This window comes from Rhododendron vialii, chromosome 11a, assembly GCF_030253575.1.
Source record: "Rhododendron vialii isolate Sample 1 chromosome 11a, ASM3025357v1".
Taxonomy (NCBI): domain Eukaryota; kingdom Viridiplantae; phylum Streptophyta; class Magnoliopsida; order Ericales; family Ericaceae; genus Rhododendron; species Rhododendron vialii.
The window spans coordinates 1,896,448-1,923,452 of record NC_080567.1 but is presented as its reverse complement, the minus strand read 5'-3'; the positions used below and the strand labels follow the sequence as shown (position 1 = coordinate 1,923,452).

At 43.3% G+C, this 27,005-nt stretch overlaps 2 protein-coding genes and 1 long non-coding RNA gene across 6 annotated transcripts in view; all 3 read left to right on the top strand.

The window, feature by feature from the left end:
* The first annotated feature begins 10,495 nt into the window (after window positions 1-10,495).
* LOC131308528 (uncharacterized) lies at window positions 10,496-12,172 on the top strand. Its single transcript, XM_058335466.1, has one exon. The coding sequence runs from the start codon at window positions 10,496-10,498 to the stop codon at window positions 12,170-12,172; it is 1,677 nt and encodes a 558-aa protein (XP_058191449.1).
* A 2,113-nt stretch (window positions 12,173-14,285) lies between these two features.
* Window positions 14,286-14,797, top strand: LOC131308527 (uncharacterized). The gene is made up of 2 exons (XM_058335465.1): window positions 14,286-14,714; window positions 14,750-14,797. The coding sequence occupies exons 1-2, from the start codon at window positions 14,286-14,288 to the stop codon at window positions 14,795-14,797; spliced, it is 477 nt and encodes a 158-aa protein (XP_058191448.1).
* Window positions 14,798-15,768: 971 nt separating this feature from the next.
* LOC131308112 (uncharacterized) overlaps window positions 15,769-27,005 on the top strand; it is a 28,109-nt gene continuing 16,872 nt past the window's right edge. The window contains exon 1 of one of the 4 annotated variants that reach the window (XR_009194313.1): window positions 15,769-16,239. This is a non-coding gene — a long non-coding RNA (uncharacterized LOC131308112). The remainder of the gene's footprint in view (window positions 16,240-27,005) is intronic. The other 3 variants (XR_009194311.1, XR_009194310.1, XR_009194312.1) reach the window with 3 other exon arrangements.

Genomic DNA, 27,005 nt, shown 5'->3' with positions numbered 1-27,005 from the left:
GTAACCTGGCTCCCGAACCTCAGATATCGAAGGTGACGACGGACCAGTCTATGCCTTTTCAAAATCAAATGACGTAGCAAACATTTCAAGTTCGGTTGCTTGGGTGCTTCACCGCTAAAACCCGAGTGGCGACTCTGAATTGTAGCATTTTGCCGTGCTTTTTCAAAAAAGGGCGCACCTGATTTTATACATTAAATAAAATTTCAGGGGTGTGTGCCCACACTTGGCGGTAGGTACGGCTATGAAAAAAGTACGTCGGCTATCGAACGGAGTGACTTCCTACGGTAAGCTTACGGTAGTTTCGAAAGAGAAAAGACAAGACTTTCTTTCTCTCTAAACTAGTTCTTGACTAGACTACTAAAATTTTTGGATCGAAAGGGTGGTCGAGTGATGGTTTAGTGGCAGCCTTGGATGAGTCTCTTGAAGAACTCAAGAACACCAAGGACAAGAAAGAACAAAGAACAAACACAAGGATTTCTAGAGAGAGAAGTTGGAAGGTTTGAAGGTGTGAGTTGAATGGCAAAAGTGGGGTGCTATTTATAGCAAAAATTTGGCTCCCTCTCTCCCCTCCTTGGCCGGCCCTCTCTCTCTCTCTCTTTCTCCCATCTTTTTGCTCCATTGTATTGTCCAATCAAGCCATTTGAGCATGCCAAAGCATTGTCACTTCTATTTTTTAGGCACAAAGCTATATAATCAAGTAGGATCTTAAGGCTTTATAGGGAAAATCCTAGGTAATTATACCCTAGCTAAGCAAGTCTTACAAGTCTATAGATATGGTTAATTAGGCTAAAGAATAGCCTTCCATGTTTAGTCAATCCTAAGCTAGGTTGAAAGCCAATTTCTAGGATGATTAAAGGCCAGGTTTTCAAGTGCAATATATTGTCCAATGGGTAAGACTTTTCCTAGAAAGTATATCTATGTATATATAGGCATGATTATAGTAGGCTATTATGCGTGTGTGTGTGTGTGTATATATATATATAGAGTCCGGTTCCCCTAAGGGATCCCGCACGGGCTTACCGTGCGGGACTCCCCTTTTCCAATCAAATTGCGACGATCCGAGCCGCTCAAAGTGATCAGAACGTGATTTTAAGGGTACCCGCGAGAAATCAGCAAAAAAATGATCGGGAAGGGCTTGATCCGAACAGTTTTTTATTGAACGGTTCAGTAAAAAACTGCTCGGATCAAGCCCTTCCCGATCATTTTTTTTTTATTTCTCGCTGGTACCCTTAAAATCACGTTCTGAACACATTGAGCGGCTCGGATCGTCGCAATTCGATCGAGAAAGGGGAGTCCCGCACGGTAAGCCCATGCGGGATCCCTCATTGGATATAAAGTGTGTATATATATATATATATATATATATATAGAGAGAGAGAGAGAGAGAGAGAGAGAGAGAGAGAGAGAGAATCTAGGAAAGTGATCTTTGGAGGGTGATTAGGTTTAGGGCTAAAATCCTTAGGTTTGCATGCATGGTAAGCCTAAGTATACCACTTTTGGAAGCATTATGATTACTTCCTATGGTCTAGTGGTTCAATTAGGGTTTGGAGGGTTCATAAGGCTCAACGATGGTTAAAAAGGTTCATCTAGGGTTAGGAGAATGTAACTAGGTGAAATGGTAGTTAGGTTTCTCTAACTAATCGGTTGGAAGCCAATTCTACTTGCCAAGTAGGATTTCTAGCCAAGAAATACAATTTAAATATTTTATTTCACTCACTAGGAAAATATACAAGTGCTTCTATAAGCATACTTGTCTTTAGAAAAGGACTAGATTGTTTGGTGTGAAAAGATATAATTTTATAAGTCTCAAATTTAATTATGACGGATTATTAAAGCTTAAAAAGAAAGTTATAAAGCAAATCCAAGAATTTATAAGGAAGTTTCAAATAATTAAAAGAGATTTTTATTTACTAAAAATCGGAGTTGTTACATAATGCATGCAAACCTAGAAATATTAGACTTGAACCTAATTACTCTTCAAGAATAACTTTCCTAGATTCCTTATTAGTGTACATGTATGCAAGACTAGAATTAGCCTTCCCTAGATTATTGTAGGTGTTCATGCATGCAAACCTAAACTTAGACCTAGAACAAAACAAAAAAAAAAGGCGGGGGGGGGGCGGGGGGGGGGGGGGGGGGGCGTGGGGAAAGAGAGAGGGAAATTTCGGCTAGGACAGAGGGAGAGGGATGATCATTGTCTTACACATTTGAGTGTAAGACAAGTAAACAATTTTAGGCTACTTTAAACATAATCCTAGCCATTTATTTTCTTCTTTCTTGCAAGCAAACCCTCCTAGACAAGACAAGGCCAAAACCCTTCATGATAATCTAGATTTTGACCTAAAAATAGAAATGACAAGTGAGGGAAGGCTATGGCATGTTTAAAGCCAAGATTTGACAAAACAATAGACCAAAGTAAATGTGTGTGCGTGTGAGAGAGAGAGAGAGAGAGAGAGAGAGAGAGAGAGAGAAAGAGAAAGAGAGAGAGAGGGCTGGCTAGATGAAAGGGAGGGGGAGCTCAATTTTTGCTATAAATAGCACCCCACCATTGCCTTGAACTCACACCTTCCATTCCTCAAACTTCTCTCTAGAAAATTTTAGTGTTCTTGTAGTGTTCTTGAAGTAGTTCTTAGAGTTATTTCCTTGTTCTTGAGTTCTTCAAGAAACTCAACCAAAGCTGCCACTAAACCACCTCTCAATCACCCTCTCGATCCAAAAAGTTTGGTAGTTTAGTCAAGATTTAGTTTCGAGAGAAAAGAAAGTCTTTTCTTTACTCTTTCGAAGCTACCATAAGCTTACCGTAAGAAGTTACTTCGTTCGATAGCCACATTCACCTTCCGTAAGCCGACGTATTTTCTTTTCCATAGCCATACCATCCGCCAAGAAGAACGGTAGAATATTTCTACTCACTTTCTCTAGTAAAAATTTTAGTTAATTTTTTTTTGTTTAAAAATGCATATTAAATTAAAGTACTAAAAAAATAGCTAGCAAACTTGTTTTACTAAAATATTGAAATGAAATATGATCATGTAGAATATTTCTACTACTTTCTCTAGTAAAAATTTTAGTTATATTTTTTTGTGTGTTTAAAAATGCATGTTAAGTTAAAGTACTACAAATAGCTAGCAAACTTTTTTTACTAAAATTTCAAAATGAAATATGATCATGATGAATATCTCGACTTTATTCCAGAAAGTATATGTGGTTTTGAGTTATGTGCATAGCTTGTTGAATTTATAGACTAGTCGATGGATTAAGCATGAAAAAATACCATAGAGTTGGAGCATCTTGTTATTTTAATTATTCTAGTTTAGTTTCAAGATTACAATTAATGATGCATGTTTACGAGACATTGTATATAGTGTTCTTATTTGAAATGTCTGACTTCGGAGTCCTTGCATGAAAACGAGACATGAAAATCAAGGAAGTCTAGAAACATGACGCGTAAGGTGTCGGTAATAAAAAGACATGTTTTAAAAAGGAAATATTTTTGAAACCACATTGTGGCCAGACGTTGTAATCCATTGTGTGTGTGTGCGCGCGCGCACGCCAATGGGAACCCAGGATGGCGGAGCCATAGTGAGGGTACTCGGGAGCCCGGAATGGCGGAACCGAGGTTCAGTGTGTAAAAACGATTTTGGTGTTGATAATGAAAAGACGTGTTTTAAAAAGAAAAAGTTTTTGAAACCACAATGTGGCCGAACTTAGTAGCCCATTGTGTGTGTGTGTGTGTGCGCCTATGGGAACCCGGGACGGCGGAACCATTGTGGGGATACTCGGGTGCCCATAACGGCGGAACCGAGGTAGGGTGTGTGACTTGGTTATTCGCGGAGAGGAGCCAATGCAAATTGTGTGCGAATGGGAACCCGGGACGACGGAACCATTGTGAGGATACTCGGGAGACTGGAACGGCAGAACCGAGGTTGGGTGTGTAAAAATGATTTTGGTGTTGATAATGAAAAGATGTGTTTTAACAAGGAAATGTTTTTTAAACCACAATGTGGCCAGACTTAGTAGCCCATTGTGTGTGTGTGTGCGCGCGCGCCCGCCTATGGGAACTCGGAACGACGAAACCATTGTGAGGATACTCGGGAGCCCAGAACAACGGAACCAAGGTTGGGTGCGTGACTTGGTTATCCAAGGAGAGGAGCCAATGCAAATTGTGTGCCAATGGGAACCCGGGACAGCGGAACCATTGTGAGGATACTAAGGAGACCGGAACGGCGAAACCGAGGTTGGGTGTGTAAAAATGATTTTGGCCCCATTGTGTGTATGTGCCAATGGGAACACGGGATGGCAGAACCATTGTGAGTATACTCGAAAGCCCGGAATGGCGGAACCAAGGTTGGATGGGTGAAAATGATTTTGGTGTTGACAATGACAGGAAGTGTTTTAAAAAGGAAATGTTTTTTAAACAACAATGTGGCCAGACTTAGTAGCCTATTGTGTGTGTATGTGCGCGCGCGCGTCTATGGGAACTCGGGACGGCGTAACCAAGGTTGGGTGCGTGACTTGGTTATCCAAGGAGAGGAGCCATTGCAAATTGTGTGACAATGGGAACCTGGGACTGCGGAACCATTGTGAGGATACTCAGGAGACCGGAATGGCGGAACCAAGGTTGGGAGTGTAAAAACGATTTTGGCCCCATTGTGTGTATGTGCCAATGGAAACCCGGGATGGCGGAACGATTGTGAGGACACTCAAAAGCCCGGAATGGCGGAACCAAGGTTGGATGTGTAAAAACGATTTTGGTGTTGACAATGAAAGGAAGTGTTTGAAAAGGAAATGTTTTTTGAACCACAATGTGGCCAGACTTAGTAGCCCATTGTGTGTGTGTGTGCGCGCACGCACCTATGGGAACTCGAGATGGCGGAACCAAGGTTGGGTGCGTGACTTGGTTATCCAAGGAGAGGAGCCATTGCAAATTGTGTGACAATGGGAACCTGGGACTGCGGAACCATTGTGAGGATACTCAGGAGACCGGAATGGCGGAACCAAGGTTGGGAGTGTAAAAACGATTTTGGCCCCATTGTGTGTATGTGCCAATGGAAACCCGGGATGGCGGAACGATTGTGAGGACACTCAAAAGCCCGGAATGGCGGAACCAAGGTTGGATGTGTAAAAACGATTTTGGTGTTGACAATGAAAGGAAGTGTTTGAAAAGGAAATATTTTTTGAACCACAATGTGGCCAGACTTAGTAGCCCATTGTGTGTGTGTGTGCGCGCACGCACCTATGGGAACTCGAGATGGCGGAACCAAGGTTGGGTGCGTGACTTGGTTATCCAAGGAGAGGAGCCATTGCAAATTGTGTGTCAATGGGAACTCGGGACTGCGGAACCATTGTGAGGATACTCAGGAGACCGGAACGCCGGAACCGAGGTTGGGTGTGTAAAAACGATTTTGGCCCCATTGTGTGTATGTGCCAATGGAAACCCGGGATGGCGGAACCATTGTGAGGACACTCGAAAGCCCGGAATGGCGGAACCAAGGTTGGATGTGTAAAAACGAGTTTGGTGTTGACAATGAAAGGAAGTGTTTTAAAAAGGAAATGTTTTTTAAACCACAATGTTGCCAGACTTAGTAGCCCATTGTGTGTGTGTGTGTATGCACGTGCGCGTGCGCCTATGGGAACCTGGGACAGCATAACCATTGTGAGGATACTCAGGAGCCCAAAACGGCAGAACCGAGGTTGGGTGCGTGACTTGGTTATCCGCGGAGAGGAACCAATGCAAATTGTGTGCCAATGGGAACCCGGAACAGCAGAACCATTGTGAGGATACTCGGGAGGCCGGAATGGCGGAACCGAGGTTGGGTGTGTAAAAATGATTTTGGCCCCATTGTGTGTGTGTGTGTGCGCGCCAATGGGAACCTGGAACGACGAAACCATTGTGAAGATACTCGGAAGCACGGAATGACGGAACCAAGGTTGGGTGTGTAAAAACAATTTTGGGGTTGATAATGAAAAGACGTGTTTTAAAAAGGAAATGTTTTTTAAACAACATGTTGCCAGACTTAGTAGCCCATTGTGTGTGTGTGTGTGCACGCCTATGGGAACCAGGGACGGCGGAACCATTGTGAGGATACTCAGGAGACCAGAACGGCCGAATCGAGGTTGGGTGTGTAAAAACGATTTTTGCCCCATTGTGTGTATGTGCCAATGGGAACCCGAGATGGCGGAACCATTGTGTGGATACTCGAAAGCCCGGAATGGCGGAACCAAAGTTGGATGTGTAAAAACGATTTTGGTGTTGACAATGAAAGGAAGTGTTTTAAAAAGGAATTGTTTTTTAAACAACAATGTGGCCAGACTTAGTAGCCCATTATGTGTGTGTGTGCGCGCGCTTATGGTAACCCGGGACGACAGAACCATTGTGAGGATACTCGGGAGCCCGGAAGCAAGGAACCGAGTTTGGGTGTGTGGCTTGGTTAACCGCAGAGAGAAGACAATGCAAATTGTGTGCCAATGGGAACCCGGGACGGCGGAACCATTGTTAGGATACTCAGGAGACCAAAACGGCGGAACCGAGGTTGGGTGTGTAAAAATGATTTTGGCCCCATTGTGTGTATGTCCCAATGGGAACTCGAGATGGCGGAACCATTGTGTGGATACGCGAAAGCTCGGAATGGCGGAACCAAGGTTGGATGTGTAAAAACGATTTTGGTGTTGACAATGAAAGGAAGTGTTTTAAAAAGGAAATGTTTTTTAAACCACAATGTGGCAAGACTTAGTAGCCCATTGTGTGTGTGTGTGTATGCGCGCGCGCCTATGGGAACCCGGGACAGCAGAACCATTGTGAGGATACTCAGGAGCCCAAAACAGCAGAACCGAGGTTGGGTGCGTGACTTGGTTATCTGCGGAGAGGAGCCGATGCAAATTGTGTGCCAATGGGAACCCGAAAAAGCGGAACCATTGTGAGGATACTCGGGAGTCCGGAATGGCGAAACCGAGGTTGGGTGTGTAAAAACGATTTTGGCCCCATTGTGTGTGTGTGTGTGTGCGCGCCAATGGTAACCCGGGACGGCGGAACCACTGTGAGGATACTCGGAAGCCCTGAAAGACGGAACCAAGGTTGGGTGTGTAAAAACAATTTTGGTGTTGATAATGAAAAGACGTGTTTTAAAAAGGAAATGTTTTTTAAACAACAATGTGGCCAGACTTAGTAGCCCATTGTGTGTTTGTGTGTGTGCACCTATGGGAACCCGGGACGACGGAACCATTGTGAGGATACTCAGGAGACCAGAACGGCGGAACCGAGGTTGGGTGTGTGAAAATGATTTGGGCCCCATTAAGTGTATGTGCCAATGGGAACCCGAGATGGCGGAACCATTGTGTGGATACTCGAAAGCCCAGAATGGCGGAGCCAACGTTGGATGTGTGAAAACGATTTTGGTGTTGACAATGAAAGGAAGTGTTTTAAAAAGGAAATGTTTTTTAAACCACAATGTGGCCAGACTTAGTAGCCCATTGTGTGTGTGTGTGTATGCGCGCGCCCCTATGGGAACCCGGGACAGCAGAACCATTGTGAGGATACTCAGGAGCCCAAAACGGCTGAACCGAGGTTGGGTGCGTGACTTGGTTATCTGCGGAGAGGAGCCAATGCAAATTGTGTGCCAATGGGAACCCGAAACAGCGGAAACATTGTGAGGATACTCGGGAGACCGGAATGGCGGAACCGAGGTTGGGTGTGTAAAAACGATTTTGGCCCCATAGTGTGTGTGTGCGCGCGCGCCAATGGGAACCCGGGACGGCGGAACCACTGTGAGGATACTCAGAAGCCCGGAAAGACGGAACCAAGCTTGGGTGTGTAAAAACAATTTTGGTGTTGATAATGAAAAGACGTGTTTTAAAAAGGAAATGTTTTTTAAACAACAATGTGGCCAGACTTAGTAGCCCATTGTGTGTGTGTGTGCGCGTGCCAATGGGAACCCGGGACGGCGGAACCATTGTGAGGATACTCAGGAGACCAAAACGGCGGAACCAAGGTTGGGTGTGTAAAAATGATTTTGGCCCCATTGTGTGTATGTGCCAATGGGAACCCGAGATGGCGGAACCATTGTGTGGATACTCGAAAGACCGGAACGGCGGAACCAAGGTTGGATGTGTAAAAACGATTTTGGTGTTGATAATGAAGGGAAGTGTTTTAAAAAGGAAATGTTTTTTAAACCACAATGTGGCCAGACTTAGTAGCCCATTGTGTGTGTGTGCGCGTGCGCGCGCCTATGGGAACTCGGGACGGCGGAACCAAGGTTGGGTGCGTGACTTGGTTATCCAAGGAGAGGAGCCATTGCAAATTGTGTGTCAATGGGAACCCGGGACTGCGGAACCATTGTTAGGATACTCAGGAGACCGGAACGGCAGAACCGAGGTTGGGTGTGTAAAAATGATTTTGGCCCCATTGTGTGTATGTGCCAACTGAAACTCGGGATGGCGGAACCATTGTGAGGATACTCGAAAGCCTGGAATGGCGGAACCAAGGTTGGATGTGTAAAAACGATTTTGGTGTTGACAGTGAAAGGAAGTGTTTTAAAAAGGAAATGTTTTTTAAACAACAATGTAGCCAGACTTAGTAGCCCATTGTGTGTGTGTGTGTATGCATGCGTGCCTATGGGAACCCGGGACGGCAGAACCATTGTGGGGATACTCAGTAGCCCGAAACGGCGGAACCGAGTTTGGGTGCGTGACTTGGTTATCCGCGGAGAGGAGCCAATGCAAATTGTGTCCCAATGGGAACCCGGAACAGCGGAACCATTGTGAGGATACTCGGGAGACCGGAATAGCAGAACCGAGGTTGGGTGTGTAAAAACGATTTTGGCCCCATTGTGTGTGTGTGCGTGTGCACCAATGGGAACCCGGGACAGCGGAACCATAGTGAGCATACTCGGAAGCCCGGAATGGCGGAACCAAGGTTGTGTGTGTAAAAACGATTTTGGTGTTGATAATGAAAACAAGTGTTTTAAAAAGGAAATATTTTTTAAACAACAATGTGGCCAGACTTAGTAGCCCATTGTGTGTGTGTGTGTGCACGCCTATGGGAACCCGGGTCGGTAGAACCATTGTGAGGATACTCGGGAGCCTGGAATGAAGGAACCGAGGTTGGGTGTGTGGCTTGGTTATCCGCGGAGAGAAGACAATGCAAATTGTTTGCCAATGGGAACCCGGGACGACGAAACCATTGTGAGAATACTCGGGAGCCCGGAACGGCCGAGTCGAGATTGGGTGTGTAAAAACGATTTTGGAAATGTTGATTTGGAAAATGAAAAGCGAAAATGATGACACGGTCTACAAAAATGTTGCGTAGTAGAAACTCTGATTACCCGGACACTGACGCCAGTTAAATTGTGAATGTGCATGTGTTATTGTTAATCTCTGAATTGGAAATTGTTGAATGCACATGTGTTATTGACATGTTAACGCGGATTATTTACCTGCTATAGTATGCTGCTACTATGTCCTGTTATTAGAAATTATGGGTTACCGGGTGTGGGATTCTTCTTATGAGCTTTTGTAGCTCACGGTGTTACTATTGTAACCTTGACATATTATACTGGGGGCAACACCGGTATAATGTGTCAGACTTTGCAGATGAGCTTGGTGAGCTCTATACCTTGGAGGCTTTCGGAGCCAAGGAGCTGGCTAGGAAAGAGGAGCAGGTAGAGCAGTAGATAGGAACCCTAGTTTCCCTCCCTTTGTTGAATAAATGTACTCTTGTGAGAATTATGTTGTAATAATGAGCCAGACTCTATTTAAGTTTTCAATAAAAATATTTATCTAACGTTCTCAAAATTCGGGGCGTTACAGTTTTTCTACTAAGCTCGTAGATATATTACTTGATCTCTTTAACATGTTGATTTAATTGGTGACATACCTTGAGGGCATTTGGTATGAGAATGGGAAATATGAAAAATTATTACATAGAGATGAACACGTAATGTTCTAAGTGAATTGTTAAGCTCTAATTCATGATGCATGTGGAAATTTTATTTCGAGTGAAGTATTGAGCAGTAAAGATGAATGTATATGACATAAATGAAACATGTTTTTATTAAACTTTGACAATCTACCTTTGGATATTCGGTTGGAAGGGTGACTAGCCACCGCAACTTCACGTCGAATATCCGAAATAGAAACTCTTATACAAGATATGGGAAATAGATTGTTATATTTCAATGGAATTGAATACCGATAGACACGTGATATCAAAGTTAAAGACTGATACTTGTTTGTTGACTTTATACCTTTGAGACATTATTTTTCTGATGTGAACTTCTTTATAAGGGACAATCTAGACACTAAGAAATATATTGAGTATGGTTGATGGATTGTGAAAGAAATTAGGGGCAGTATTTACTGTCGAAATATTATCACAATGGTTATTGATAAGTAGGATAGACCTAAAGAGCTCAGCACTACAAAAAATACGGACCTGGGGAGTAAAAGTTAGATTCGCCTAGAGTTGGTGCATAATACAGATTCACCTTTTACACCTGAAGTCATGGGGCTTCCTCTTCCAAGGAAATTTAAAATGCCCCAGTTGGAAACGTTCAATGGCTCCACGGACCGATTGGATCATTTGGAAACGTACAAATCTCTGATGCATTTGCAAGCAATACTAGACGAAGTCATGTGCAGGGCATTCCCAGTAACTCTCAAGGGGAGTGCCCGAGCGTGGTTTAATAAACTCCCTCCTGGGAGTATACGTAGCTTCAAAGAGCTTAGCACAAGCTTTGTAAGCTACTTCATTGCTGGCCAACGCTACAGCAAACTAGCAACACATCTCCTACCAGTAAAACAAGAGAGATGGGAGTCACTAAGAGAATACACCACCAGGTTCAACAAAGAGGTGGTTCAGATAGATGAAGCCGACGATAGTGTAAGCATAACTGCATATATAGCCGGACTGTACTTTGGACAGTTTCTATACCTCTTGTCTCAAGAACCACCCAAAACTCTGGCAGAGCTTATGCTCAAAGCTCAGAAACACATGAATGCAGAGGAAGTTGTCTACGCAAGAGGTACACGTGATGGCTTTGATCCCCAAGCAGGACCATCACAGGTTGGCAAATTTCCTCCACCTGATAAGAAGAGAAGAGAATCAACCCGTAAGATGAGAGGTGAACCAAAGAAAAAAAAGGTGGATTCAAGATCATCCCCAAAGCGGGGAGGAGCAGGAGGACCGCCCCAAGGCCGATACAAGCAGTTCACTCTACTCATAGATGTGGCAGAGCAAATCCTTAGCAACCTACAGGATGATCCAGACCTCAAGTGGCTCGAAAAGTTAAGGACTGATCCTAATAGGAGAGCTAAGGATAAATACTATCGGTTCCACAAAGACCATGGTCATAACACAGATGAATGCATTGACCTAAAGCAGCAGATCGAGGATTTGATCCAAAGAGAGAGACTTCAACGTTTTGTAACGAAGAAGTATCAGAAACAATCCAGGAGGGAAGATACAAGCAAACAAGGTAGAGATGGCACGATGCCCCAGTCAGGTCCCGTTGGAGAGATCAAGGTCATTCACGGAGGATTTGTTGGAGGTGTAGAGTCTAGCAATGCCAGAAAAGCTCACCTAAGGAAACTGAGAACAGAAGAACATTTGGAGGTCAACACGGTTGGCCGCCCAAGCAAATTCCAAAAAAAGGAGGAAATACCCATTATTTTCTCAGAAGAGGACATCAAGGGAGTTCAAATCCCTCATGATGACTCTCTCATTATCACCATTGTCGTGGCAAACTACCTTACGAGAAAGGTATTAATAGATAGTGGAAGCTCAGCTGACATCCTCTACCTCCATGCATATGACCAACTAAAAATTGGACGAGAAAGGTTAAGGCCTATGACATCACCATTAGTTGGATTTGCAGGTACGCTCGTTTATCCAGCTTGTCAAATAGCCCTACCAATTACTATAAGAGGAGAGGGAAGTCAGATCACACAAATAATAGACTTCATAGTAGTCGACTGTCCCTCAGCATACAATGCAATACTGGGGAGAGCAACTCTGAATAAGATCGGGGCAATAATCTCCACATATCATTTGTTGATCAAGTTCCCAACACCAGAGGGAGTTCCTTGCGTCAGAGGAGATCAAAAAGCAGCACGAGAGTGTTACGTCACCTCACTCAGAGGAGCTAACATCACCATGAATGTAGAGAGCCTCAACACATGAGATGAGGAGAAGCTCCAACATGGAGAGCCCGTGGAAGAGCTCATGGAAGAGCTCCTAGAACCAGGGCAGCCGGGCAAGATAGTAAGGATGGGAATAGGATTGAGCACGGTAGCAAGAACAGAGCTACTATAATTCCTAAGAAAGAACAAAGATGTCTTTGCATGGTCCCACGACGATATCCCAGGGATAGACCTCCCACAAACTGAACGTGGATCCCACAATGCGCCCAGTTAAGCAAAAGAAGAAGACCTTTGCTCCAGAACGAAATGAAGTTGCAGCCAACGAGGTAGACAAACTCGTACAAGCAAGATCCATCCGCGAAGTTCTCTACCCCGATTGGCTAGCCAACGTGGTTATGGTAAAAAAATCCAATGGCAAGTGGAGGATGTGTGTAGACTTCATTGACCTCAATAAAGCATGTCCAAAGGATAGCTTTCCTTTGCCAAGGATTGACTCCTTGGTATCTCTACTACTGGGCACGAGCTCCTCAGCTTCATGGATGTATTTTTAGGATATAATCAAATCCAAATGCACAAAGGAGATCAGGGAAGTTTTTAGGCTTCATGGTGTCCCAAAGGGGCATTGAAGCAAACCCTAAAAAGATCCAGGCCATCCTCACCATGTGCTCACCTCGAAACATCAAAGAGGTCCAGAAGCTAATGGGGCGCGTCGCAGCATTAAGCATATTTATCTCACGAGCGACTAATAAGTGTCAAACATCCTTGAAGGTTTTGAAAAAGGCGTTTGAGTGGACTACCACAGAGGAAATAGCTTTCAATCAACTGAAGGGGTATTTGACATCCCCACCATTACTTAGCAGAACCCAAGATGGAAAAGACCTATTCTTGTACCTTATTGTCTCCCCCCATGCTGTTAGCGCAGTTTTGATAAGGGAGGAGCAAGGGAAGCAGCTCTTGGTGTACTAAACTAGCAGAGCGTTGCGAGGAGCCGAGCTGAGGTATCCCAGAGCTAAAAAGATAGCCATTGCAATGGTGATAGCAGCCAAGAGGCTACGGCCATATTTTCAGGCTCACTCTATCAAAGTACTGACAGAGCAACCACTTCGAAGAATTCTCCATTGCCCAGAGACATCAGGCCGGTTAATTCAATGGTCAATAGAGCTTGGTGAGTTCGATATAGAGTACAAACCTCGGATTGCCATCAAAGCGCACGTGCTTGCAGATTTTCTCGTAGAATACACATATCCAGAACCAGAAGAGCTCCCTAAAGAAGAACCTAAACCTTCGATCTTTCAAGTTGATGGATAGACAACCAGAGAAACAAGAGGAGCTAGATTAATTTTAACATCTCCAAAAGGACAATGCCTGAGCTACACGCTTAGATTAGAGTTCAAAGCAACCAACAACGAGGCTGAATACGAAGCTCTTGTGGTTGGATTGGAGCTAGCCAAGGCCATTGGTGCTAACCACGTGTTAGCCAAAAGTGATTCACAGTTGGTAGTACGACAAGTCCTAGGAGAATATACTGTGAAAGAAGAGGTAATGCAAAAGTACTTGGATAAAGTGAAGACTCAAGTTGCAAAGCTGCAAAGATTTAACATTGTCAGAATCCCAAGGGAGGAGAACATTGAAGCTGATCATTTGGCGAAGCTAGCCACGGCCAAAGAAGACGCTATTCCACGGAATACACCGGTATGATATTTGGAGTTACCAAGTATCTTTGCCCCGGACGTGCAGGTACAAGCTATTGACTACAGCAACTCATGGATAGGTCACATAGTTGACTACAAAACAAACGAGACACTACCAGACGATAAGGTCAAAGCTAGGCAGCTCAAGATCAGAGCTACAAAATACTTGATGATGGGAGATGTGCTATACAGAAGGAGCTTCTCATTACCATATCTTGGACGTCTGACCATGGCAGAATCTGGACGGGCTATGGAAGAAGTTCCCACATGCTAGCCTACAAACTCCTTAGATTAGGATACTACTGGCCAAGCATGCAAAAGGAATGCAACTCTATGGTCCAAAAATGTGAGTAGTGCCAACGCTTTGCAAATATCATTCATGGATCACCCACGGTCTTAACTCCAATGAAAGGACCTTGGCCATTCACCCAATGGGAAGTAGACTTGATTGGCCCACTTCCTATGGCAGCAAGCCAGGTCCAGCATGCCATTATAGCTGTAGATTACTTTACGAAGTGGGTCGAAGCTAAGGCACTGGCCACAATCACAGCAGTGTTTACAATTGACTTCTTATGGAAGTTAATTATTAGCCGATTTGGATTACCACGAGTTATAGTCACAGACCGAGGAAAGCAATTTGACAATGCTCAGTTCAAAGCATACTGTATTTCCAAGGGAATACATGTACATTATGCGTCTAAAGCTCACCCGAAAGCTAATGGGCAAGTGGAAGTCACGAATCGAACCATCAAAAAGGGGATTAAGAAGAGGCTGCGAGAGGCCAAAGGAGCTTGGCCAGATGAGCTTTATAATGTGCTATGGGCATATCGGATAACACCTCGAACTGCAACTGGAAAAACTCCATACTCCCTTGCATTTGGGGCTGAAGCAGTAGTTTCCATTGAAATTGAACTCCTCAATTACAGGACCGCAAGCACAGATCACCAAGAAAACCAGGAAGATCTCAGGGCTGAGCTAGATCTCTTGGAAGAAACAAGAGAAATAGCAATTGCCAAAATAGCCGTGTACCAGCAAAGAATGGTCAAGTACCATGAAGCCCAGGTTAGGCCAAGAGATTTTCAAACTGGTGACCTAGTCCTAAGGAAAGTTAACCCAACTGGAAAGAAGGTGGGCAAGCTTGGCCCAAATTGGGAAGGACCCTATCAGGTCTTGCATCATGTCAAGGCTGGTGCATACAGGCTTGCAATCTTAAGGGGAAAAGAGCTGCCAAATTCATGGAACACTGAGCATCTCAAGAAGTATTACAAGTAGGTACTTGCAATGGAAGTTTATTTCTGTTTTTAGGAAATTTATACCTGTTTTTAGGAGACTTTTTGTTTTCAATAAAACTTTAGCAACAAAGTTGTTTTCATTAGGACCATGTGTTCTCTTTGTTAGCCCATGTGGCCAATAAAACTCCCCACGAGGGACGATTGTTCAATTTTCCTATACGCATGATATTGAAAAAAGCAAGCAGAAGAATAAAATTATTCAAAATTTTATTAATAAATCCACACCCCAAGGGGTATGGATAAATTTTTACATAAAAACTTTGTGGGTAAAACCTACAAAGTTGCAACCTAACTACTACCTCCCTCCCTCGGAAGGGAAGGAATTGGCGAAGCCGGTTGCCCTCGAAAAGCCTCCAACTGGTCCCAGTTGGCTATCAGCACCATGCGGACCGTATTCTCCATGACAGAAATTGATTCCGCCATGGTCTCCATTTTTGAAGACAGCCTATCAATGGCCGCCTTTAGGCTTTGCAGCTCCTGGCACAACTCTGAAATTTGCTCGTTGTTCGCCATCACAATTTGAAAACTGATTATGGAATGAAGAATAAATCATCACGACTGCTGGTTTTTATAGCACAACTTAGACAGTTCACTAACCGTTTGCCAAACCAATCACACTACAACACATATCACTTTTAATAGCATAATTCAATAGCGTTCTTTTAAGAATGCTATAATAAAGGACCAACAATAGCATTCCTTAAACTACAAGGACCAACAACAGCGTTTCAAAAACACGGAAGGAATTTATAGCATTTTCATTTAAACCTCGTCTACAGACTACAGCGTTTCGACCTAAATATATTGGGCGGAAACCCTTGGACACCTCTGAAATTTTCGAACCCTCCACCAGGGGATGGGGCTTCCGATTCTCGAGTTTTGAATGCTGGAACCGACCTTCTCGACGAATCCTCCGAAGCCACTTGTGCCGTTGAGGTTTTCGTCACTGGCGGAGGGCTTGAAGACCAGGGATCGACAGACTTAGCTGATGAAGTCATTCGTTTTCTGAAATATTGGGCGAAAAACCTTGGATCCTCACAAACGCCTTTGAAATTTTCTCAATCATTGTTGTGCGAACTGGTTTGGATGGATCTGTTGTGATTCTAGACTTTTGTTCATTTCAGGTTAGTTCATTTTTCTCAATCGTATCTCTCTAAATTCTTTTTCTATGCACCTGTCTCTTCTCAATCGTTTTCTATGTGTCATTTTTCTCTATTTTTCCTAATAGCTATTGGGTACTCCTTGATCCTTATTAATGACTTCGTTTTTCTACTCCCTACTCGGACAAGAATGAAGCCATATTCGAAGAAGCCCTAACCAGGATTGATTCAATAGTTTTCTTAATTCTTGGCTAAATTCAAAGCTAGGGCAATATTCATTCATTAGCATGTGATATAATTTCAGGTTTTGCACTTATCATGCACTAATATGGTTTAATAATCCTTATTGGGGCTTAACATTTTAATCAATAGCATGCATGATTCTAGGATTATGCACTTGTGTGTTGTAGGGAGGTATTCCCGAACCCATACATTTAGTTGCCGAACACGTGATATTCGGGAGCACGTGGTAAGTATGACAGGACTTACCGCCGGGCAATATAGTGAACAGCAATATGGACCAATGATATGAGAAGTCATTGATCCATGCAGTCTGTTCGGCAAACTAAGGGCCAAGTTACATGTGAAATAGATGGTCCAAAGCAGACTGTTCGGTTATAAACAGCCGAACAGATGAAGCAAAGAACCAAGCACGTGATATGAGGGATCACGGGTTAAAAAGCAATGCAAATGGTATGTGGGACCATAGTTTGAATATAGGCAGGACAATCATCATGCTAAACAAATGTTCGGCAAGATGGACCAGTGACATGAGAAGTCAATGGTCCAAGCCGTCTGTTCGGCAACGAGATGGCCGAACAAAAGAAAGAACTTCAGTCAAGTATTGGAGCATAAGGAACATTCTGGAAGAGTCCAGAAACAATAGTATTCCGTTAAGGAATAAGATCCCGAGAATATAGGATCTGATAAAGATACCCAATGAGTATGGGATGTTCGGCTTGTTATGGAAAAGAGTCCTACAAGGATTAAGGTAATGAACTAATAAAGGAAACGAGAATCCTTGATATCCTGGGATTCCTATATGAGTTAGGAATCCTAGGGCAACACGGATGCTTGGCCAGCAAGCATACGCAAATCTATAAATAAGAGGTAAACCTAGAGGTAAAAGGTACGCAATACTTTGCATTCTTGCTTTCCTACTGATAATTAGGGTTTAACTGCTAGTACGTGATACTAACTTTGGCATCGGAGGGCTTTTGCCACGAGAGGCAGAGGTGCGCTCACCCCCTGTCTATTTTGCAGATTAGGGTTTCGACGACGAATTAGGGTTCCGGTGAAGAGGCACGAGAAAGCCGTTGCAAACCAGTTGATCAAAAAGCATCAATTGTTTTCATCCCCCTACAATTGGCGCCGTCTGTGGGAAAGAACAAACTTTTCTGAAAAAGTAATCATGACGGAAGAAAATCCAGTCACTCTGTTTAGTCCAAAGGACCAGTTGGGTGGGGGAAAGGATAAATCCCCACCAGGCGCTCCGAGAAAGCCCACTGGAAGACATGATAGAGATAACTCCAAAGAAAAAGGAGACAAAACAGCTACTGGCTCCACAAGAAGGAGTAGGTCTCATCGAAGAGAGGAGTCAATTACTCGTTCGAAGAGTATACACAATGATGATGATGTCCTTGATAAAAAGAGAAGAGAAATCGAGGAGTATGCTTGTTTAATTAGAAAACGAGAGTACGAGATACGGAGCTGCAGCAGGTACGAGAGCACCCAGAAGATTCTGGACTCTGTCGAAGGAATTCCCAGAGAGACGGACGGGCTCTGGTGGTTCATAAGCAGACTCATTCACGTAGAAGAAGGAGCAGAAGTCCTGTTATAGGGCATCACGAGGCTTCTCCATGAAAAAGGGGAAGAAGAAGTAGAAGCCGAACACCTGAGAGAAGGGCTTCTTCACGAAAAAGGAGGAGCAGAGACCGAAGTTCTACTCCCGAGGAAGAGGAAACAAGAAAACATCATCGAGATAGGTACGAGAGACCTGATGCTGATTGGGTCAAAGCTTCGGCCCACAAGTCAAAAGAGCAAGAGGATGGGACAGTGACTGCACGAGAAGGAGCACGCAAGGCCCTGAGTAATATTGCTGCCTCCCCCTTTACAAAGAGGCTACAAGAAGCGAGGTTGCCGAGCAGAGTGAAGCATGGTGCGTTCGTACTTTACGAGACAAATATGGATCCCGTGGCTCACATACAGCATTATCAACAGGCTATGTTTATGCATGAAGGGGATGATTCCATCTTGTGCAAGATGTTTCCCTCCAGTCTTGGCAAGGTGGCTTTATCCTGGTTTCATAAACTAGGCCCGCGATCCATACGAGGATGGAGGCAGTTGGCCGAGGAATTCACTGCTCGGTTCCTAACTAGCAGAAAGGCCCCTAAGACCTTTGAGAGTCTTTCCACCATGAAACAGGAGGAGAACGAGCAGATCAGGGATTATGCAAAGAAGTACTGGGAGACTTTCAACGAGATTGAAAGTTGCAGTGAGGAGTACGCAATTGTAACCTTCAAGACTGGTTTGCCTGTTCGGGGAGAGCTGCGCCGCTCATTGAATAAACATCCGGTAGCCACCTTGGCTAAATTAATGGAACGGATTGAGCAACATGCCAGAATGGAGGATGACATACTCCGTGAGGATGGCAGAACGGTTGCCGAACAGCCAACAGCACCTGCCAAAAAGGTGGATAAGCCAGAGCCCAAGACTTATAGAGAGAGAAGGGAATATGGGCAGGCTAAGAAGAGCCGTACAAAGATAAGCAAGCTCCTGACCCAAAAGCTTTCTTTTCTATCATTACGGTTTGGAAGGAACCAATATACAGGATTCTTTATCGAATAAAGAATCAGCCATATTTCAAGTGGCCCCCAAGTCTAGGCAGAGACAAGGATGCAAAACGTGCTACGAATCAGCACTGTAGTTACCACAAAGATTGGGGCCACATGACCGAGGATTGTGAAATGTACAAAAGGCACCTTGATGATTTGGTCTCTCGGGGCTATCTCAAGGAATTTATCCAAGAGGATCCAAAGGAAAAAGGGAAAGCTATGGAACTGGGTTACGAACAAAACCCTAAAGGTGTGATCCATATGATACATGGGTTGGCTACACCTTATACGAGGAATGAGGTGAGGCTGTTGCAAAGGCAAGTCAGACACGATCAGCATGTGATGCGTTTGGGAAATAAGAGAGGACGAGAGAATGATGTGTGCAACGAGAGAATAGCATTCACTGACGATGACTTGGGGGAGGTCCAAATACCCCACAACGATGCATTGGTCGTAACCCTACGAGTTGGAGAGTATGACATCGAGAGAATTCTAGTGGACTCGGGGAGTTGTACAGAGGTATTGTACTATGATGCATTCAAGAAGCTGGGGCTGGCCCAAACAGACTTAGAACAGTCTACAACACCTCTCATTGGGTTCGGTGCAGGAGCAGTTTGGCCCCTAGGGAAGGTAACGTTACCTGTTCGGGCTGGGTCAATGGTGTTGAGAACAGATTTCCTAGTGTTCGATGTTCCTTCTTCCTATAACGCGATTATAGGGAGGACATGGTTGCACAAGATGAGAGCAGTCTCCTCGACTTATCACCAGATGGTGAAATTCCCAGGTTCAAATGGGATTGAGATACTTAAAGGCAACCAGAAGGTGGCACAATAGTGTTTGATTTCCATTATCAAAACTGCCCCAAAGGTCCACCCTGTTCATACATTAGAAATACCTGATCAACCAACCATCGAGGATGTTGGAAGAAGGCCGGCTGAAAAAATGGTTGAAGGCCTGGAGAAGATTCAGATCAATGAGACTGATCCTGAAAGATATTTTTTAATTGGGGAATCACTACCAGCAGACGAAAAGGCTGAATCGATAAGATTTCTAAAGGAGTATATTGATGTTTTTGCATGGGTGCCAGAGGAAATGCCCAGGGTGGGTGCAGATGTGATCTGTCATCATTTAAACATTGACCCTCAGCACAAGCCAATCATTCAGAAAAAACGAAGAGCAGCCGTGCAGCATGTAGATGCAGTGATTGAGGAGGTCGATCGTTTACTGGAGGCCAAAGCAATACGAGAAGTCTATTACCCAGAGTGGTTATCCAACACTGTCATGGTAAAGAAGAAGAATGGGAAGTGGCGTGTCTGTGTGGACTTCACAGACCTAAACAAAGCGTGCCCTAAGGATAGTTTTCCTTTGCCCAGGATTGACCAATTGGTTGATGCAACCTCTGGTTACGAGTGAATGAGTTTTCTCGATGCATATCGAGGATATCATCAGATTGCTATGTTTGAACCTGATCAAGAGAAGACTTCGTTCATCACACCACGAGGGTTATACTACTACAGTGTCATGCCGTTTGGGCTGAAGAATGCTGGGGCTACATACCAAAGACTTGCAACCATTATGTTCAAAAAGCTCATTGGGAAAACTTTGGAAGTTTACATAGATGATATGGTGGTAAAGAGTCGAAAAAAAGGAGGGCATATTACTGATTTAAAAGAAGTATTCGAAATCCTAAGGAAGTATAAACTAAAACTCAACGCCTCGAAGTGTGCGTTTGAAGTTGGTTCAGGAAAGTTCCTGGGCCATTTGGTAACCATGAGAGGGATAGAGGCAAATCCCGATCAGATTGATGCCTTGCAGAGACTACAGAGTCCCAAAACTACCAAGGAAGTCCAGAGGCTGACTGGAATGGTAGCGGCACTTAACAGATTCATCAGCAGGTCAAGCGACAAGTGCAGACCCTTTTTTCAGCTATTGAAAAAGAGCAAGGGATTTGAATGGGGAGTAGAATGTGAGCAAGCTTTCCAGGACCTGAAGAAGTACCTGGCCGAGCCCCCACTGTTGTCAACTCCACAGCCAGGTGAGTCTTTAATTCTGTACTTAGCTGTTTCCGAGCATGCAGTAAGTGCAGTCCTGTTGAGGGATTTAGGGACCGAACAAATCCCTATTTATTATGTTAGCAAACATTGTTGGATGCAGAGACGAGATATTTGCCTTTAGAAAAACTTGTCCTGGCACTTAGGACAGCCACAAGGAAATTGCCACACTACTTCCAAAGCCATAAGGTTGTGGTTTATATTGAGTTTCCATTAAAATCGTTGCTACGAAAGGCAGACTTTTCGGGAAGGATCTCAACTTGGTCCGTGGAGTTAAGCCAGTATGATCTCGAATATCAGCCACGCACAGCAATCAAAGGCCAAGTGTTGGCTGATTTTGTGGCAGAATTTTCACCCACTGTGGCTCCCCTACCTCCTACGAGAAAGGAACAGGTGACTAAGACATCATTCATGAAAGATCAACCTTCAGCCGAACAGGATCCCACGGAGTGGAAGCTATTCGTTGATGGATCAGCATGTAATACTGGTTCTGGAATTGGGGTAGTCCTGTTTCCTCTTCAAGGAATTCTGATTGAACGATCTGTTCGACTTGAATTCAGTGCAATGAATAATGTAGCTGAATATGAGGCACTCCTGGCTGGATTGAGGAGTGCAAAAACCCTTAAAGCAGAACGGGTTAGGGTATATTGTGATTCCCAGCTTGTGGTGAATCAGCTGTCCGGCGAGTATGAAACTCGAAATGAAAAGATGTTGGCTTACGTACAGGTAGCCAAGGACTTGCTTGATACCTTCGAGAGGGTATATATTGAGCAGATTAGTTCTGGACAGAATGCTCATGCAGATTCTTTAGCTTGGTTGGCTACAGCTATACCAACCGAGTTCAAAAGAAAGGTGTCAGTCGAATATCTGAATAAGCCGAGCATTGGGAGGAGTGAAGACTTAGTCTTGGACGTGAACCAAGGACCAAGTTGGATGGATCCAATCATGGAGTTCTTACGAGACGAGATACTCCCTTCTGACAAAAAGGAGGCCCACAAGATAAGGGTCAAATCTGCCAGGTTTTGGCTATCTCCAGAGGGTAAGTTGTACAGGAAATCCTTTACAGGCCCATATTTACTATGTGTACATCCCGAGATGGTGCAAAAGTTTCTCCATGAAATCCACGAGGGAACATGTGGGAGCCATGCTGGAGGGAGATCCATTGCCCACCGAGCAATTACTCAAGGCTACTGGTGGCCACACATGCAAGAAGATGCAAAGGTGTATGTGAAGATTTGTGAGAAATGTCAAAAATTCTCACCAATGATTCGGACACCCGCTGAGGATCTGGTGCCTTTGACAAGTCCCTGGCCGTTTGCCCAATGGGGGATGGACATCGTGGGTCCACTACACAAAGCAACTGGGAATCGAAAATTCCTGGTTGTGGCAACTGACTATTTTACTAAGTGGATTGAGGCAGAACCACTGGCCAAAATTACTGAACCTATGATAGAAAGGTTCGTGTGGAAAAGCATCATCACTCGCTTTGGGGTCCCTTACTCATTGATCACAGACAATGGATCCCAATTTCAGAAGAAATTCAAGGCTTTTTGTGCTCAATATGGAATACGAAATTATTATTCCACCCCAGCCTACCCTCAGAGTAATGGGCAAGCGGAGGCGTCTAATAAAACTATCCTTGATGGGATCAAGAAGAGGTTGGATAAAGCCAAAGGGAAGTGGCCAGACGAGTTACCCTTAGTGTTGTGGGCTCACCGAACAACGCCTAGGAGGTTTACGGGAGAGACCCCCTATTCATTGGCCTATGGAACAGAGGCTGTTATACCTCTGAAAGTTGGTCTGCCGACCAATAGGACCGCGTTGGTAGATAGTGGAGGTAATGACAAGGCTCTTGAAATTGAGCTTGATCTCGCCGAGGAGAGGAGAGAAAGGGCATTGGTCCATCTGGCTTCCTACCAAGAGCAGCTGATGAAGAGCTATAACAAGCATGTTCACCCTCGAGAGTTTGGTGTTGGGGACCTCGTACTACGAAAAGTGCTTGGCAACACCAAGGTGGCCAATGAAGGCAAGTTGGGGGTCAATTGGGAAGGCCCCTATCGAGTTACCGAGGTTGTTGGTATAGGGGCCTATAGATTGGCAGACTTGGATGGGAACCCAGTGCCAAGACCTTGGAATGTCCATAATCTGAGAAAGTTTTTTATATGAATAAATTTTTCTTTATGCACATCGTGATTGTGTGAGGGTTACGAATAAAACTCTCTTGTTCTAAGTTTTGTTGTTCTCGTTGGACGGGGTACGTATACGCCCTCTTGAGTTTTACAGATTATGAATGAAGTCACTTTTTTAGTATAACTGTTGGAATCTTGGTATTTGTTTTAAATACGAACTACGAGATTAGTTTCCCTCATTCATATTGGGGAGCAGGGTATACATTTAAAAGTACATGAAACTTAATACACAACGCACGAAACACTTGTGAGAACGCAAGTACGAAACACTTGTGTGATGTTCTAAGTACGTGAAACTTAACAACGAACACAAGTATGAAACACTTGTGTGATTTTCAAACAGTTAAGTACGTGACACCTAAACACAAGTATGAAACACTTGTGTGATTTTCTAAGTACGTAAACAAGTATGAGCACACTTGTATGCCTTGTTTAAAGTACGTGAAACTTAATTCAAGTATGAAAACACTTGTATGGACAAACAGTACGAGACACTGAGAAGAGAATGAATCTGAGTACGAGAAACTTAGATTCAGTACAAATAATCATGTTTGTAAGATTTGCTAAAAGTATGAAATACTTATGCAAACAGGCAATATATATGATTAAATGATCAAAGTATGAAATACTTAAAGATTAAAACTATTTGCATCCGAACAGATGCAAACACAAGGATAGCCGAAACAAAACATAAGGTTATGCCACGAAGGGCCGAGTACCTGTGTTAAACAAAGTATTTGATTGTACCGATGCCTCACAGGGCCAAGATATGCTTATGGTCACGCAGGACCGGCAACAGTTTATATACTTACCAGCTTAGTCCACATTCTGGACCTCTGGAGTGTTAGTGTTGATCTCAGTATCAGCACCATCTTCAACTACACTCTCTTCCAAGTTTATGGGGTCAAGGGTCAAAGCCCGAGCAGGAGATTGAGCAGGGTGCACGCCTGTGGGTGTGTCTTCTTCAGCATTAGCAAATTCCTCAATTTGCTGTTCGATGTCGTCCTCCGGATGTCCTGCTGGTTCTTGAATGTTCTGAGAAAGGGTGCTCGGCAGATCATTGTCAACCCAGAGGGGTGAATCCTCAGCAACCCCTACCTTGGTCAGACATGCCTCCCAGCATGCAGTCCAGATCTGGTCCTGTATTGTAACGACCCTGATTTTTGGTGAATAAAAATTTCGTTAAATATTTGAATTTTATTTAAATTACTTATTTTTCTCTTGTGTGGCTATACGATTGCTTATTAATTTCCATCGTAGTTAGATTTTTTTGGTCATTGGTTAAACTCTCGACTAGAAACCCTACGTGACCAATTTAGTTAGTTTCCAACCGACTACTTGGAGGAACCAAGCAACTGACTTACCTAGTTACTAGATGAACCTTTTGGACCTTTTGAAACTTTTGAACCTTTTGCTTTTACCCATTGGTCCATAATGGTTAGGGTAATTTTTATCCATTGGACAATAGGCTTTCTTTTAAAATATTTTGATAAGTACAAGGATATAGTATTTTAATGGTGTGCAAAGTACATTTATTCTTTGTTTATTGGGGATTCTCCCACCCCTCCATTATCCATTGGATAATAACCACAAGGGTAATTTTTGTCCATTGGATAATAAATTTTTTATTATGAAAGTACATGTAGTCTTTCAAAATTCATATTTTAAAATAAAAGGTACTTGTACTCTTTTGTCCAATGGTTATTAACCGCAAGGGAAATTATTAACCATTGGGTAATAACCGTTAGGGAAGTTAGTGACCCTTGGATAATAGAGTCTTTTGACCAAATAAAGTACCGATATGACTAGGGAACCTTCCAATAAAGTTGATTTGACTTGTACTTTATTATTATTTTAATAGAAAGAATCCTAGTCTTTTTATTTAATTGGGGTACTTGGTACCACACCTATATTTAATATAGGGCTTTTGTCACATGCTTAAAAGTACTCCTTGATTATTTTACTATAAAAGTTCCCTAGTTATTATTGTCCATTGGATAATAAAAGTTAGGGTATTTATTATCCATTGGGTAATAGAGTTATTCTTTCACCAAGTACATGGGCTTATTAAACTAGTCATTTTTTCCTTATTGCCCATGTGATGAAGTACCCATATTTTGTTATTAAAGTACTTATTAGCCTTAGTAGCCTTTAAGGCCTAATATTCTCCTAAGTACCTTTTTATTATTTTGTATTGGGGTTTTGTACCCAATTGAATTTATTTATTGGGGAGTTGATCTTCCTAGAGTACACTAGTTTATTTGTTTAAATCAACATGTGCCTAAAATTGGATTTCTTTAATCTTGTACTTTGTACCTTTTTTATTCTTTCTTGCATATATTTATATATTTATATATATATATATGTATTTATGTGTGCGTGTGTACTAGAGAGAGAGAGAGAGAGAGAGAGAGAGGATGAAGGAGAAAGGAAGGTTGGTTGTACCATGCTTGATCTTTCCTTGATCTTTGTTCATCCTTGGAGAATCTTTCTCCTAACCAAACATAACTCTCCATTGTACTTATGATTTGTTTAGTACCCAAATCTTGTACCCCTTGTCTCCTTTCCTTGCAACAAATCTCCCATAGTCCAATCCAAGGACTAAACCTAGCCTTGCAAGCTACCTTATTAGGCCTTAGTCTTTTTATGCCTAATGAGAACCTATGATGGACTATTATGACACAATCCTAGCCTTTATTAGCCTTAGACCTTGACTACAAGCTAAACCTAGATTATAATTACCTAGATTCACCTAAAAAGCCTAAGATCTTAGTTGATTACATAGCCTTACACCTAAGATTTGGATTGGACAAGGCATGGCTTGTCATGTGAGGTGATTTGATGACTTAATGGAGCAAAATCCATGGGAGATATAGAGAGAGAGAGGGCCGGCCATAGAGAGAGAGGAAGAGCCAAGAATTTTGCCTATAAATAGCACCCCATGTTTGCCATTCAACTCACACCTTCTCATTGCTCCAACTTATCTCTAGAAATTCTTGTTCTTTCTTTTGTTCTTCCTTTGTTCTTGAGTTCTTCTTGTGTTCTTCAAGAAACTCATCCAAAGCCGCCACTAAACGGCCACTCGACCACCCCTTCGATCCAAAAGTAGTAGTAGTAATAGTCAAGTAGAAGTTTCGAGAGAAACCATTCTCTTTCGAAGCTACCGGAGACCACCGTAGGAAGTTACTCCGCCCGACCACCGACGTACTTTCCGACCGCCGACTAACCTTCCGTAGCCGCCCTACCGCCAAGAAGTAAGGTCGAATACCTCTACTCACTTCCCTACGTATAAGTAGAGTCCCTCGTCCACTAACTCAACGTATAACGTAGAACCGTATGTTGGAACGTATAAGTAGAATACCTCTACTCACTTCCCTACGTATAAAGTAGAACCCCTTGTTCCCTAACTCTACGTATAGAACCGTATGTTAGAAAGTAAGGAAATCCTTACTTACTTCCTATTTATTTACTTACTCAAGTATAAAGTAGGTTATCTTTATTTACGTACTTATCGTTTGTTTAGAAGTATTTGTATTTTGATCTTTAAGATGATTATGAGTATGTATATATAAGTTGCTTGTATTACTTGTGGTGTGATAAAGCATAAGTGATTTCACTCCAAAGACGTCCGTACATGTGGCGTTGTGCTTTGAATAAAGCATAAGTGATACACTCCAAAGGCGTCCGTATATGTGGCGTTATGCTATAAGTAGTAA